This window comes from Onychomys torridus, chromosome 11 (genome assembly GCF_903995425.1).
Source record: "Onychomys torridus chromosome 11, mOncTor1.1, whole genome shotgun sequence".
In the NCBI taxonomy this organism is placed as follows: Eukaryota; Metazoa; Chordata; class Mammalia; order Rodentia; family Cricetidae; genus Onychomys; species Onychomys torridus.
In genome coordinates this window covers 28,409,181-28,424,656 of record NC_050453.1, presented here as the reverse complement: position 1 = coordinate 28,424,656, position 15,476 = coordinate 28,409,181, and the positions used below count along the sequence as shown (strand labels likewise).

The following is a 15,476-nucleotide window of genomic DNA, read 5'->3' as shown; positions in this document are numbered from 1 at the left end:
AGAGCTAACCTTATAAAAACCAGAATTCTCCAGCGAGGGATATAGCTCAGTGGTAGAGTATGTGGGGGACCCCTAGGTTCAATCCACAAATACAATGGAAAACACAACAACAATCAACAGCAACAAATTCATTATTGCTCAAATGCATTATTGCCACCAGGATGAACTGTGACCTATCTGGTGTCACACGGTGTCTCAGATGTGACTTAATCTGCAGAGTTCAGGCTCTGAGCCACAATGCCCAGGGTCATCTCAGCTCTGCCATTCATGTACGCATGTGAATTTGGGGAACATGCCTAATCAGCCTCTTGGAGCCTTGGTTTCCCCCTGTGTAAGATGGATATGATCATAATGTCACCTGCACAGGAGTGTTGTGAGATCTAGTATTTGGAACGGTCTGCAGCATATAACATACGTAAGTAGCAGCTATGGCCTTTATTATCCAGGCTCAGTTCTTAGTAATCCTCACTCACACTGGGCCATTTGGGGTTGAGAACATCGCCTCTACTGTCTAACGCATTTACCCTACGCCCCCTCCCCCACTGCTTCCCTCTCCCAGCTGTTTACCTGGTTAATTCACAGCTGCTTTTCAAGTTTCAATGCAGTTATCACCCTTTTTAGGAATCCTCCCCCAACTGGCCAGTCTCGAATCTCATAATCACAAAACACCATGGTGGTTGGTTGTTTCTCAAACTCATTAGTCTCTGATGACAGAATTCATGAATTATATGCCAGGGACACGATAGATTGTAATAACGGCTGGTAACGGTAGACACCACACCAGGCAGACCCCAACTGCTCTGCTTATATTACCAACTTTTGTCTTACCACGATACTATGAGACGTGTTGTCATCAACACATCCATTTTGTAGGTGAGGAAGCAGAGATTCAAAGCAGTCAAGCACGTTTGCTCGAGGACATTCAGCTAGCAGCAGCTAGGATAGAGTTAGGATTTGACTGAAGCAGTCTGGCTTGGCCGTCTGTGGTATGAGCCACTAATGTGCTGCTGTGTAAACCTCAACGAATAAATAAGTGAATAAACAAATTCCAAGGGCAATAGCCAAGATCAAGTGAGCCTGTAGTTCGAGCGTGGTGACCTAGCCTGGTGCTTGGTGCGGGGTGGTGCTCAGAAGTGCTGGGCAAGAGAAGGCATGAATAAGAAGGAACGAGGGGCTGAGAGGGCGTCAAGGAGAGGGATGCTGGCTACAAACGTGAGTGTTTCTCCGAGACAGCCTCGTCTGCTCTCTGATATTAAGGGGTGTGCGCTTCCACGTGGTTTTTGCTTTGACTCAGGGTTTCATGTTGGCTTAGAACTTGCTCATAGTCAAGGGTGGCTTTGAACTTCTTCCCATCTCCACCCCTGGAATGCTGGGATGATTGGCATGTACCCCAAGTGTACCCACGTGGTGCTGGGGATCAGACCTAGGCCTTTATATGTGGTAGGTAAGTACTACCAACTAAACTACGACTCCAGCTCCTAACATTTCCATTTAAAGCTTTCAAATCTAGAGCTAGCTACTTAGGAATCTGCCAGTGGGCACTGCACATCTGTTTGAGACACTGTTGGTCCACGCATCTGAGCTCTGGGGGTGAAAGACTGGGCCAGGCCAGGCCCACGCCAGGGCCTGGCAGCATTTCTTCTTTCTCTTAGGAAAGAGTGGTCACTTGGAATTTTTTGACGAAAAGCTACATCTATGGGACCCGCTACGAGAACCGTGTGAAAATATCTAAGGATGTTGACCGGTCAGACGCCTCCGTCACCATTGACCAGCTGACCATGGATGACAATGGGACCTACGAGTGCTCCGTCTCACTCTTGTCAGATCTGCAGGGTACCTCCAAGGCTCGAGTGCGGCTCCTGGTCCTCGGTGAGTGTCTCCATCTTCCCCTCTAGGAAGAGGGTGGGCAGAGGAACCCTGGTAGCAGAGTACCGCCATAAATCCAGACGCAGCAGGGGCTGATCGTTAGCCCTGCATTCTACTTGGCCTGGCCTATTTCAGAGCAGAGTCAGGGTTTCTTTTCTCCCTGTGGAGACAAGTACTGTCAGGGTTCTTGGCGAACCCTGTTTCGGAGGGCAGAGGTAGTGGCTTCGGAGTCGCCCCTTGCTCCCTCTGCCTTTTACCCTCCACACCAACTCTTCTTTTTCCCTGCCATGTTCATTTCTGAAGAGAAGGGAAGGGAACTTCAGATTCTCGTCTTACCTTAATCAGTACTTGCTCCTCAGAAGGCCAATCGTGACTCCCATAGGTGATGGGTCTTTCCTGTCGTCAACTCAGCTTCACACTGTAGTTCCCCCTCTCTAACAAAGGCACCAATCACCAACGGGAAATAAATATGTCCCAAGATACTTTCCCTTTCATGGGAGAATTGGTTTGAATTTATAGTTTTGGCAGGACCAGGAAACTCACCTGCTTCAGTTTCTGAGTAAATGAGGCTCAGAGAAAGAAAGTAATTGCCTCCAAACCAGTTGCTGGGGCTCACATTTTAGTGAGCACCTTGTCTATGGCCAGTAGTACGAAATGGCCCCCCTCCTGGGAGGTAGCCACTCTGTGCAGGAAAAGAAGGGATCCTGTCTTTCTCTTTTCCCTTTATACTGCTTGGCAGAATTTCTTTTAAATTGTATATGGTAGTTGCCGGACTTATAGAACGCACTGTAGTGTGTCAGAACATACAGCAGCACACACTAACTCTGCATAAAGAATAATCGAGACCTCTTCCCACTCTGCCACTCTGAGGCAGCCAGTGGTAATGCAGGCAGGCGCCCCTCTAGCCATCTCCCTGTATTCTCTCACTGTACACCGTGCACGCATATGCTTTCCTCTTCTCGTTGAAGAAGTGAGATAGTATAAAGCACTTAGCGATTTGCTTCTAGACAATGCTCCGTTGCACACCTCTCCAGGCCAACACACGCAGACCTACCGCGAGAGAGCACATTTTGTCTCATGGTTGCACAATGGCTTACTCAGGTGTTTCATACGGATGGGTATCGAGACTGGTTTTGTTTTTGTTTTTTTGTTTTTTTGCACAAACAATACTCAATATAGCCCTCTACCTCACTTTGTGTGTATGTATATATAAAAATCATACATGCATATACATATAAGGATTATGTGTACACAGACACATAAAGTTTGGGTTCTTTAAGTGCTTGTCTTTTGGGCAAAGGATTTTAGTGAGCCGAAGGGAAGTGGCAGGAACTCACTTTAAATCTGAATCCTGATTCTGCTGGTCCTCCAACCACACTTCTGTCCTTACACCAATGACCAGCTACTTCTAAAGAGGAACAAATTAACCTGAAGAGTGAAGGACACAAGTTTAATCTGGGAATATGGAATTCACTGAAACTAATCTTTCGCTTTTTAAAAAAGAGACCTTTTTTTGTTCTACATGCTAATAAACCCAGTGAGATTTTTTTTTGTGAAAAGTTTTCTTTCTCTGTGTTTTTATAGCCGGATGCTTTTTAAAGGAGAAAGGCTTTAATTATACAGGGTGGCTTATTTTGGGCAGGCTAGCAGGAAACTCCCCAGCCTTAGCCTCTAGGAGCTAGCCTTGTCTAGCTAACCTCCACCAAGTCATGAAGCCAGAAAGACTTCGAGACCTGTGCTCCAGGTGGGAATCTTTGCTCTGGCCTCTGGCGCCCCCTGATGTCCTTAGAAGGAACAGTCGGCATCAAAGAGGCTTTGGAGCCTAGCGTTGACGTCCGTCCTCTATCGCCCCTCTCCCGGTAAATGCACAGGTAACATCTACATGTTACTTGTAAAACAGGCCATGTGGCCCTCCCCAGCCAATACTCTTAGCCCCGCCACACGTGGGACTCTGAACTAGATATGATTCAAGGGCCCAACTGTTTGTGATTGGCGCGCAGGTAGGAAGTTCAGGGCCTGTGGTCCAGAGCCTGGAGCAAAAGCTCTCTACATAGTCCTCCTGAAAAGCAGGTGTCCCTTGCTGGCCATCACCCCCACTTCCTCCCATGGGCAGTTTCTGGAGTTCCTTGCCTTCCTTGCCAAGGAGTGGGGAGGAGTAAGCCGTCCAGTCTTTTCACTGTGTCCATTTGCTTTTTATGCTTCAGTAGCTGCCCTCCAGAACTCTCCCTTCCTGTCCTGTATCCCTGCCCCGCTCCCTGCAAAGAAACCCTAGCTCAGAGAGAGTGCCACTGCGACTGTACCATTGAATCTAACAGGGCATGTGGGATTTTGCCGCTGAGCCTCCTGCTAAAAGCATGCCTGAGGATGAGGCTGGCTAGGTAAGGGCACCGCAGGGTACCACTGTGGGACCCAGAGGAGAAAGTGAAGCCCAGCAGGAGTACCCAGAGGGTAAGTCCACCTCCCCTGCATCCCCAGGGCGGCTTGCTGGCCCAGCAGGATGGGCAGGAGGTTGACAATTAGCCAGCTGCTGGCAGGGCTTTTGCTCACCTGCTCATGCAGGCCTGTCTTTGATCCTCAGAAGCCTGGATTTTGTTTGGCAATAAGGGAGTGCCTCTAATGTGTCTGGTGGTTCCATACCTGGCTGGCCCAGCTGTGGTAGCAGATGTCAGGCACTCCTAATAATAGCCTGCCTGTTTCCAAAAAAAAAAAAAAAAACCATCTGCAGCTGCTGGACTGGAAGAGAAAGGAGAGTTAGGGACCCTTCTTCCAGCAACTTCGAGGTGGGCTAAGGCTGGCAGGAACCCCCTGGGTGGGTGGCTGAAGCAAGCCATCCGAGAGGGCATGCCATGAAAGTAGAGGGACAGGCCCTCTACCCAAGGACACCAGTGACAACTTTCCTCTGTATGTGCTCCCTTCCTCACCCCCAGAGATGCTTCCTGACGTCTCGTGGATCCTTCCTGCTTCCCCTGCCTAGCATGCTCATCTCTGCTCTAATTCCTGCCTCCACCTTCGCCATGGTGACCTCCATCTCACGCCCATATGAGGTGATGGGTCACCATCCTCTGCTCCAGCTGTCTTGTCCCCTGCTCTGTCACTGTTTCATTGTCCTTTGATCCCCATTGGATTCCTTGACTCTCTCACAGCGTCACCCAGTGCCCAGCATTGTGAGGCAGAACCTAATAACATTTATAGAACCACCCACTTCACCCAAAGTGATGTTAACAAGGATGAGGGAAAGACCCAGGCTTGGGGTATCAAGGAGCCAGGGGACCAAGGACAGATGGTTGGCAATGGCTGCTGGGGCTTATAAACATCTTCTATGGCCTTCCTTGATCACGTCTGCCCACTCCATCTCTTCAGTCACATTTGCCACCCAGCAGGAAGGTCTGCACTGCCCGGGGTCCGTCTTGCTATTTAGCCACTTGTGCTGATCCTATTTTATTAGCAAAGCAGGGGGAGAGGGCGGCGGTAGGCCCGCAGAGAATGTTCTGAAGGAGCTGCAGCTGAAGGCTGCAAAGACTATCTAACCTAGTGTGAGGAAACCCTGGCCTGCTCCAGCTCACAGCCCACCCTGCCCTTATGGTTCTAAAGCTGCATTAAAACCAGAAAATGCAAGGGGTGGGGGAGAAGGTCTCCAGAGGGAGTGTCTGGGGGGTCGGGTAAACATGATCAAAATATATTGCATTCATGTATTCATATTTTCAAAGAATAAAAAATATTACACCCCCCCAAAAGAAAAAACAGCATTGGAGATAATATTGTGGTCTATAGACCCTACAATTCCCACGTGGCCCTTTACAGGACAGGCTTGCTGTCCCCTAACTTTAGAGGTCAGGAACACTGTGATCCCTGCAGAGTCAATAGCAGAGAGAGCTCCCATGGAGAGAGAGCTCCCATGGAGAGCTCCCATGGGTCAGCAGAGCAAGTCCTGGGTCTGGAGCCAGGAAACCTGGGTTCTAGTCCCACCTCTGCTAGGACCCAAGAACAAATGTCCCTTCTGTGCTCCATGGCCCCCATTTGTAGAATGGCTATGTTGGCCATGTTTAAACTCCCACAATTCCAGAGAGCACAAGAAGCCACTACCAACCAGCCTGTCAAGGGGACTCTTTCCCTGAGTGGTTTGTTTGCAAACTCTACATGGCGCCAGTGACAAACCAAAGCCATTCTCCTGAAGCTCAGCTTGGGGAGCTCATGATACCGCTGAGTTACACGCAAAGCGTGGGCGAGCCCACGGCAGCCACGGTGCTGGAATCACACCTCAGCCCAGACAACTTCTCCACGGCTGTATAGACGGAAAATGCCCCCTTCAGGGAGCCTTCCACAGTCCATATGCTTTAGATCGAGACAAGATCATAAACAATTAGGGCAAAATCACTTACACATGGCCAGGTGAGAGAGTTCAACAGCCCTCCTGAGCCTCCTGAGCCCCTCCTTCTGTGAGGGCATGTTAGCAGCCCACAAGCCCGGCCTGAGGGTCTCTGATAAGCAGTCACAGCTTCTCTGATGAAGTTGACACTGGTATGCTGGGAAGAAGAGGGCACTGTGCTACACCACACAGCCTCTGGTGCTGCTGTTTGAGAGGGTGAGATGACAGTGGATATTTTGAGGGTGAGTTAACTTTATAATAGTGAATCTCACCACCAAGCTATGAGTGTCTCTGCCTGCATGCCTCTGTGTGTGTGTGATGGGAGTGATGGGTTGATAGATACTGGGGCGGGCAGTAGTTGCCCCATGTAATTCATGACTCTCTTTCTTTCCCAGTGGCACCCTCCAAGCCAGACTGCAGCATCGAAGGGGAGGTGGTGATCGGGAACGACATCAAGCTGACGTGCCTGTCTGCAGAGGGCTCTCCCACCCCACAGTACAGCTGGTCAAGCTACAACACCCAGAACCAGTCGCGGCCAGTCACCCAGCCAGGTGACAGGGGCGTCAGGGAAGGCGGGTGTGCCCCACATACAGGTGCACCTGACCCCCGAGGGCTACCAGAGCAGACAGAGGCTGGCCAAGCAGTCAAAGCCCCATTTCCCCAGTCCTGTCCCTGGGCGGATCATCCGTCAGAGCATTACCCATGCACTTCACAACTGCCAAAGACAGTAGTGGCTCTGGAGAAGCAGATAATGACTGTTCTCCCCCACCCCCCACCCCGCCATTCTCTAGAGGAAGTGTGTCCCGCTGAGCCTGCTAAGCCTTCTGTGCAGAAACACTGGGGCTTGTTCTTTGAAGCATGATTATGGCCTAAAGCCCACTTTTGAGGGCTTTCCTATCCAGACCGGTCCCTCCCAGACACCACCACAAACACACCATTAGGGTCCTCGTTCTCAGAACAGGCTATGGCGGATTTAGGCCTAGTTGCCCGGAGACCCATTTTGTACTGGGCAGCCGATACTTGACCTTTAGGTCAGGAAACAAACTAGACTGAGGAAAAGGAAGAGATGTAGGTGGGAGAGGAAGAAAAGGGGGGGGGGGGGGGGGGGGTGTGGAGGGGTGTGGAGGAGAGAGAGGTGGAGCTGGGGCTGTGTAAACACTCTGCTGCCATTGTGTCCACCTGTGTGGAAATCCCCTGGGCTTCCAGAGTCCACAGCTGCCCTGGCGGCACCAGAGATCTGAGACAGGAACCGAAAGGTTCGAAAGATGCCTGTCAGGTTTAGCCTTGAGATCTTGCAGTCCTGTGTGTGTGTGGAAATGGAACAGAGAGGTAAGAGCCAAGCCTGTGGGTGGGCGCTGTAGTCTGATGTTTCTTTGGGCCACCAGTTTAATAATAGACTCATTATTAAAATATGAAAGCTCGGCCTTAGCTTAGGCTTTTCTCAGCTAGCTCTTATAATTTAAACTAACCTATTTATATTAATCTGCGTTCTGCTACATGGCTTTACCTTCCTCCAAGTTCAGCATGTTTGACTTGAGTCTGCTGGCAAAATTCGCATGTCCTCTTCCTCTGTCTCCCCAGAAATCCCACCTATCTCTCCTGCCTAGCTCTTGGACATTCAGCTCATGATTAAACCAGTTAGAAGATGCCTTAGGCAGAGACACATCTTTACAGTGTAAACAAATACTCCACAACAGGACACACCTATTTTGAGAAGCTGACCTGAGGGAAGAAGAACATCCTGAACCCTGAAGAAGGCCCCACTCCTTATATTTCCATCAAACCAGAGTGGACTTATCATGCTACCTTTCACTCATTTGGAGGCCAAGCAATAACTTCTTAAAAACAAAGTTAGTAGCCAGGCAGGCAGTGGTGGTGCACACCTTTAATCCCAGCACTTGGGAGGCAGAGACAGGCATCTCTTTGAGTTCGAGGCCAGCCTGGTCTACAGAGCGAGATCCAGGACAGCCAGGGATACACAGAGAAGCCCTGTCTTTTCTTTCTTTCTTTCTTTCTTTCTTTCTTTCTTTCTTTCTTTCTTTCTTTCTTTCTTTCTTTCTTTCTTCCTTCCTTCCTTCCTTCCTTCCTTCCTTCCTTCCTTCCTTCCTTTCTTTCTTTTTTTGAGCTGAGGATCAAACCCAGGGCCTTGCACTTGCTAGGTAAGCGCTCTACTGCTGAGCTAAATCCCCAACCCAAGAAGCCCTGTCTTAAAACAACAACAAAAACTCCACAAAAGCAAACAACACTAACAAAACACCAATAACAAAATCAAACTCAGTAGACCTCACTTGACTCAATATAAAAGGGATGATGCAGTGTGAATTTCCACAACCTTCTAGCCTTGCTGGCATGTTTCAGGTTTCCTGATTTTAAAAACATTTTAAAAATTGCATTTGTTTAGTGTGCACATATGCGCAAGTGCACCACAGTGAGAGGTCAGAGGGCAACGTGTGGGAGTCTCTTCTCTCCCATCACATGAATCCCAGGGTCTGAACTTGACTCAGGTAGTCTCTCTCACCCACAGTCATGTCACTGGCCCCTGGATTGCCAGTGTTTGAGTGTCTGGGATTCTGTTGGAATCCTCAGTCCCTGTGGTCTTCTGTCTCTACCCTCTGTTCTGTATTCATGGTCCGAGGACACAGTGATGTGTGACTGTCATCTATCCAAGTGTGCACAGTGGGGTCCAGGGATGGAGGTCATGAGGTCATGAACCGCAGTAGCTGACATACAGTGGTGTGTGAGCATGTGTGAGGGATCCGGGAAGTTTTCTTCACGAAGAGGATGTTTGAGTTGCCGTGTGACCTGATACACAAGAGCAGGCAGGGGCTTGAATCCTGGCGGTGCTGCTTGTTACTTTGCTGCCTGTGCCTTTGTCTCTACATCTGTCAAATGGGCACAACACCAGTGCTCCTCTCAGGCCGTTGCTGTGAAAGGGGAACCGAAGATCATGCGTGGGCAGTGCAGGACTCAGTCAGCCCTCCACAGGGGAGAACAGCATGGGAACCATGGCATCAGCGTGCCTGAGGGGTTGGATGCATGTCCACACAGAAATGATGGGAGAAGCTGCTGATGAGGAAGATAGGCGAGATGGAGAGGGGCCTGTGTGTCAGCCTAGGAGGCCAGACTTTTCCCTGTAAGCACTGGGCTCCTCCTAGAGGCCACACAAATGGGCATCCTAACACAGCTCCCCACCTCCATCACAAGAAGTTGTCAGCGGCCCAAACTTAGTTTCTTTACGACTAAAAGTGGGTGAATCCTGAGGGCATGGGAGGAGGTTAAGGCGAGATTTTCTTCTCTGCTTTATCCAGCCCTGAGTTCAGATTTTCTCAGTCAGAATTCAGGCCCAGAGTGACAGCAAAGATGGCTGCCATGGTAAGACATTTTGATGAAAGCAGCTGGCCACACTGCATCTGCAGAGACAGACAGACAGACAGACAGACAGAGAGAGAGAGAAAGAGAGAGAGAGAGAGAGAGAGAGAGAGAGAGAGAGAGAGACAGACAGACAGACACACACACACACACACACACACACACATAGAGGAGAGAAGCAGACAGGCAGACAGACACAGACACACACAGAGAGAAATAGACAGACAGACAGACACACAGAAATAGACAGACAGACAGACACAGACACACACAGAAAGAAATAGACAGACAGACACACACACAGAAAACTAGACAGACAGACAGACAGACACACACACAGAAATAGACAGACAGATAGACACACACACACACACATAGAGGAGAGAAGCAGACAGACAGGCACACACACACACACACACACACACACACAGAGAAATAGACAGACAGACAGACAGACAGACAGACACACACACACACACACATGGGATCACGCCACACAGCTCACTTTCCCCTTTTTATTCAGCCTAGGATTCCAGCCCAAGGGATGGTACTGCCCGCGCTAAGGCAGGTCTTCCCACCTTAATTAATCTGGACCACCCCACACAACCATGCCCAAGGCTGACTTGATCTGGAATGCCTCACAGGCATGCCCAGAAGCCTATCCGCTAGGTGATTCTGATGCAGATTGGCAGTATTAACGCTGGACATGATGATCACCATATAGCCATATGTCTGGACAATGTGATGGAGGCAGGGCACCCTTCTCCAAGCCTTGTGTTCCTAGAGTGCCCTTCAGCGAGAGCCCTAGAGTCCTGTTTTAACTTTGTAGCTGTAAGTCACTCACAACTTTCCCCGATCCTGGAAAACAAACAAAACCACAAAACCACAACAACAAAAAACATAACAAAAGTTGAGATGTGCTATTACCTTCGTTGAAGTAAGAGACAGTTTCCCACAGGAGGGCTCTGAAAATGCTTGAAGAACTGTGTTCCAGCCAGTGAGTTTCAGGAGTGGAAGGAACAGGAATCAAGGAAGGAGACTGGAACACTGTAGTGAGGGTAGTGAAGGGTCCACCCCCACAGCCTGGGATGAGAGGTTAGCCTCCAGAGCTTCCTGACCAGCCTTGATGGGAGAGGACAGAAAGAGCAGATCCTGTTCATTCAACATCGATATCTTGGGGTGGTCAGCGTTTCTTAGCACTTCCACAGAAGACAGACGATTGTCATGCATTCCCTATACTGACCAAAAGGTGTCGCCATAACAACGGGAAACTGGGTTTCTGAAACTAGTGGGCACTCTTAAGAAGGGAAGGGAGCCTGGGATCCCCAGTTCAACCAAAGCCAATTGGCGGCATGGGGTGAGCACTGCTTCATCCAGAGACATTTCTAGAGCCCATCGTTTGCTTCAGAGACTAGGGGAAGCTGGCTCAAGCATCAGGAACCCCCGTGACCCCACCCCTAAGCAAGGCCTAGATCTGCCCCGGGGTGCTGTGGACTCCTGATTCTCACTGAGCAGCAAGCACACTTTCAAGGGGATGCTGATGCCGGCACAAGGCGTCCTAGGCACACCTGGGGGCCACTGAGCATTCTGTAGAGTGATCCTTCAAAATCCTCTTAAGAATAACCAACTCCATCAGGGCTAGAGAACAGGAACGTTAATACTCTGAATCCCAATCAGGGGTTCCCATGGCCCCCTGGCATAGTAAAACACCTGCATGCCACACCCCCAAAACTTCATAACCATAGTGATTTCTACACTTGCTTCACTTGTGGATGACTCTTCAGTATCATATACAAATATCACATGTATGTATACCAGAAAGCACCCAGGAGCGGGGCTCTGGAATCCAAGGCTGTCACGGTTTACAGAAAACATTGCTTTGAGCTTAAAGGGAAGAATACGAGGAAAGTGGTGTATCTGTGAGAAGAAGAGGAGCAAATAGTATCAGTGAGCTTCGATTAAGGGGGATTTTATCTTAATCTCTCTTCTTTTAGCGGCTTCCTCTGACCCCCAGACAAGAGTAAACCCCTTCACCGTGAGTTCAGATACAACCTCCATTTTGAACCATAAGCACTCATAAAATCACCATTGTTTAATGTGTGTCTTCCTTGGTGGATTGGAAATGCCAAAAGGGCAGGGACGCTCCTCACTGTGTTTGGAGCCGTGAGGGGGACGCAGGTGTTTTCAGTTGGAAGTGAGTTGACACAATCGTTTTATGTCATACATGAATTCTTACCATAGGCATGCATTCTTTTTACAGTGCACAGGTGTTTTTAAGCACTTATTTACTTGTTATTAGTGTGCATGCACATGTACATACCAGTCTGAAGGTCAGAGGGCACCTTGCAGAAGCCAGTTCTCTCCTATGGAGTTGGAGTGGGGGATACTTGTTGACAATACTTCCACATAAGAATGACCGGAGGATGAGATGATTGTAATATGGAGAGACGGTAGGACATAACGCACTGCAGAGCATGGAGGTCGGACCTCATGTGGGCCGCTCCTTGGCTTTGCACATGGGAAGCAGCAAGGAGGACACTGGCAGGGTTGCAGGACCAGATCTGAAGTTTGTCACCATACCAAAAGCTCAGAGCGCAGGGCCGGGGTGGGGCATAGTGCAGTCAGTAAAAGGCTTGCCACAAAATCTTGAGGACCTTGGTTTGATCCTCAGCAACCCACATAAGAGAGGGGCGGCAGCACCTGCCTGTAATCCCAGCCCCAGGGAGGCAGAGACAGGGCTCCCCAGGGCTCTTTGAACATCCACCGAGGAGCCAGATCAGTGCGCTCCAGGTTTCTCGAGAGACCCGATCACAAAACGTGAGATAGAAGAGAGACTGAAGACACCTGATGTTAACTCCCAGCCTCCACGTGTGTATACATATGTGCACATATACTACAGGCATGTGCATGCACACACACGTGTACACACATGTGTACACACACACACACACATACACACACACACACACACACACACACACACACACACACACACACGGAGTTGGTTACTGAAGATTAGAGACAGCCTCTGAAATGTCTCCTGGGCTGAAACAGGTCCCTCTTGATGACTTAGACCGTCCCCTGGGGGTGGATGGCAGCATCTGGCCGTAGCAAGGTCCTGCTGAGGTTGGCTCTGCTGTCATGACCAAAGGTCTCTGAGAACAGGACACACACATAGGCTGTCTAGGTTCAAACCCACGGGACCATGGATTCAGGGAGAGGTCTCTTGTGAGGACACCTGTCCCCTGGGCTCGACATTGGCTGTTTTCACTCTCGTGTCCCAGATGAGGCAGCCGCAGCCGAAGAACTAGACAGCTGGCGTGGTGATGGGGGAGGAGGAAGGGTTTAAACCGTCACTGTCCCCCAACTTGCACAACACCCCCCAATAACCCACAACCCTACCCCACACACATCACATATACACATTTTCCCGTAATACATATACTTGCTTCCCAAGCACTTACTGCACATCAGGTATTCCGCTAGGGCACTTCTCTTTATTATTAATGCCTCATTTTAGGCTCACAAGTACCTTGCCAGGCAGGTATTATCGTTTCTAATTAGAGTTGAAGAAATAGGTTTAAAGTAAGCCAAGTTACTTGCCAAACACATCATCAAGTAAGTGGACAAAGCCAGACTTGACACCCAGGGTCCTGGGTGTCAAGCCCTTCGGTATTGTCCCACCTGCCATGTTGACCCCCCAGTGACCTGAGAGACGTCACAGATTGGATTGGCTAGCTCGGAAGGTGCTCAGTGATGAGTCTTTGGCTCCCGGGGCCCCAGCCTCCCAGCCCTGGCCTGTACCCACTCCACCACACCACCATCTCTTCACCGGCTTCTCTTTGTTTAGTCTCAGGCCAGCCCTTGATTCTGAAGAACATCAGCACGGAAATGGCGGGCTACTACATCTGCACCTCCAAGAACGACGTGGGGGTGCAGTCCTGCAACATCACCGTGATTCCCAGACTTCGTAAGAGCAGGGTGGGGAGGGGAGGGTACCAGGCCCAGAGATGGCTGCTTGAGGCCCTTTGGAGGCAAATGAGGTGGTTGCTGTGGCCCTGGAGAGGTGACTCCTGCCTCAGACTTTCCTCTCACGGAGGTCAGCTCAGCTCCTCCAGTTCTTTGGAAATTGAGCCTGGGGCAGACTCCTGGAGACCTCTTCAACCATGCCTGCCACGTGGGCCACTCAGAGAGTGTGAGAGAAGTGCCTAGAACCAGTTGCCTTGGTCTAAACCCTCGTCTCTTTTTGTGGAGAGAAGGGAGACCACAGCTATCTCAAGCATAAGCCAGAAGCTGGCAAAGCTGACCGTTGGGGAGCCCAGTATCAGAATGCTCCCTCTGTCGGTCCTTGCTTGCTCCTCTATCCTTAAGAGTGTCCTCAGATCTGTCTAATCACAGTCTTCCGGGGCCATGACTTTTGCAGAGTGTTACCAGAGGTCTGCAGCCTTTGCTCCCTAGGCTGGCAAAAGGGCTGGAGTGGTCCAGAGGGACCGGCCTGCTGTGCCCTGCACCGGTGCTGTGCCTCCTCACCTCCAGCCTGGCTTTCTCCTCTGTGGCCGAGGGTTGAGTCCGGGGCGGTGGTGGCGAGAGTTGGGGCTCAGGAGGTACAGCTGCCCCACCCTCTTGCAGCTTCCATGAACATCGCGCTGTATGCGGGCATTGCCGGGGGTGTGTTTGCGGCCCTCATCATCATTGGCATCATCGTCTACTGCTGCTGCTGCCGGGAAGAGCAGGGCAAAGATGAGGCCGTGCAGGGCGCAAGGCCGTAAGTGCGCTGGGAGAGGTGGCCCCTTGGGAGGAAGCGGGTGGGAAGACGCACCCCCAACTCCTCAGGCATATCCGCTTAGCACCTCGGCTGGCAGACACTGCGGTTGCAGTCTTCCTAGGTTGCAGTTGAGGAAGGAGCAACTCACCCAAATCAAGGGCGGGACTGTAGTCCTGCGCTTGGCCCCCGGGCCTGTGGTTTGCATCTCGGGACGGGCCTTCTCGTGGCAAGCTGAGGGCCAGGTAGAGGCTGACACACACATGATGCTTCCACAGGCTCCTCAGCCCACGAGTAGGGTATTCTGAGATCTCACTGCGCTCTCGTAACCCAGCGCTGCAGCACAGGGGCCCATTGCAGCCCGGCGGTGGGATGGTGGTTGGACCAGTGAACTCCCCTACCCCTTGACCACCTACCTTCTCTTCTTTCTCCACTGCCCTGTAGAAACCGAGCCGCTTACCAAGAGCCTCAAGCGAAGCGGACGGAAATTTCCAGAGGAAGGGACGAGGAAGACTACAGGCATGGGGACCAGAGGAGCTCAGGGCGGAGCTCTCCAGAGCAGCCCTTCCAGTGAAGCGGCCATTGCCCGATGGGAGAGGAGGGCCAGGGCCCAGTCTCCCGCTTCTGGCCTGGCCTCTTTCCTCTCTAGCCCCACAGTCCCGCCCCGCCCCAGCCACTGGTGAAGCGCTTCTTGTGTGTGTGTGTGTGTGTGTGTGTGTGTGTGTGTGTGTGTGTGTGTGTGTGTGTGTGTGTGTGTGTTTCTGGGGAGCATCATTGGCCTGGTTACATGGGTCCTACCTGTTACCCAGGCAACCACACTGAAAGAACCCCTCCTTATTGCTCTATGGGACTCAGGGCTGGTCCTTCTTCCCAGATCAGACAGCACACACACACATCCCCCGCCCCTCTTATGCCTGGGCCCCACCAGCATTGAGCAGGGGTGCTTCTATTCAGAGCTCCCCATGCAGACAGCGCCAACTTCAGAAGTGTGGGAGTCTCTCCTGCCCACCACGCCCAGCACTCAGGGGAGAACCTGTGGATGGGCTTGCACTCAATATTTTTTGTTTAATGAAGGGAAAAAAAATCAAGGATATGGTGGAGCCCCTATGATTT

The 15,476-nt window shown here is 50.8% G+C and overlaps 1 protein-coding gene across 1 annotated transcript in view; it reads left to right on the top strand.

Moving 5' to 3' along the window:
• Nucleotides 1–15,073, top strand: part of Gpa33 (glycoprotein A33) — a 35,496-nt gene extending 20,423 nt beyond the window's left edge. Inside the window, exons 4-8 of the mRNA XM_036202692.1 lie at nt 1,653–1,869; nt 6,628–6,783; nt 13,452–13,571; nt 14,231–14,366; nt 14,808–15,073. Of these exons, the coding sequence (XP_036058585.1) occupies nt 1,653–1,869; nt 6,628–6,783; nt 13,452–13,571; nt 14,231–14,366; nt 14,808–14,937 (759 nt within the window). The 3' untranslated portion in view covers nt 14,938–15,073. The remainder of the gene's footprint in view (nt 1–1,652; nt 1,870–6,627; nt 6,784–13,451; nt 13,572–14,230; nt 14,367–14,807) is intronic.
• The last annotated feature ends 403 nt before the right edge of the window (nt 15,074–15,476 follow it).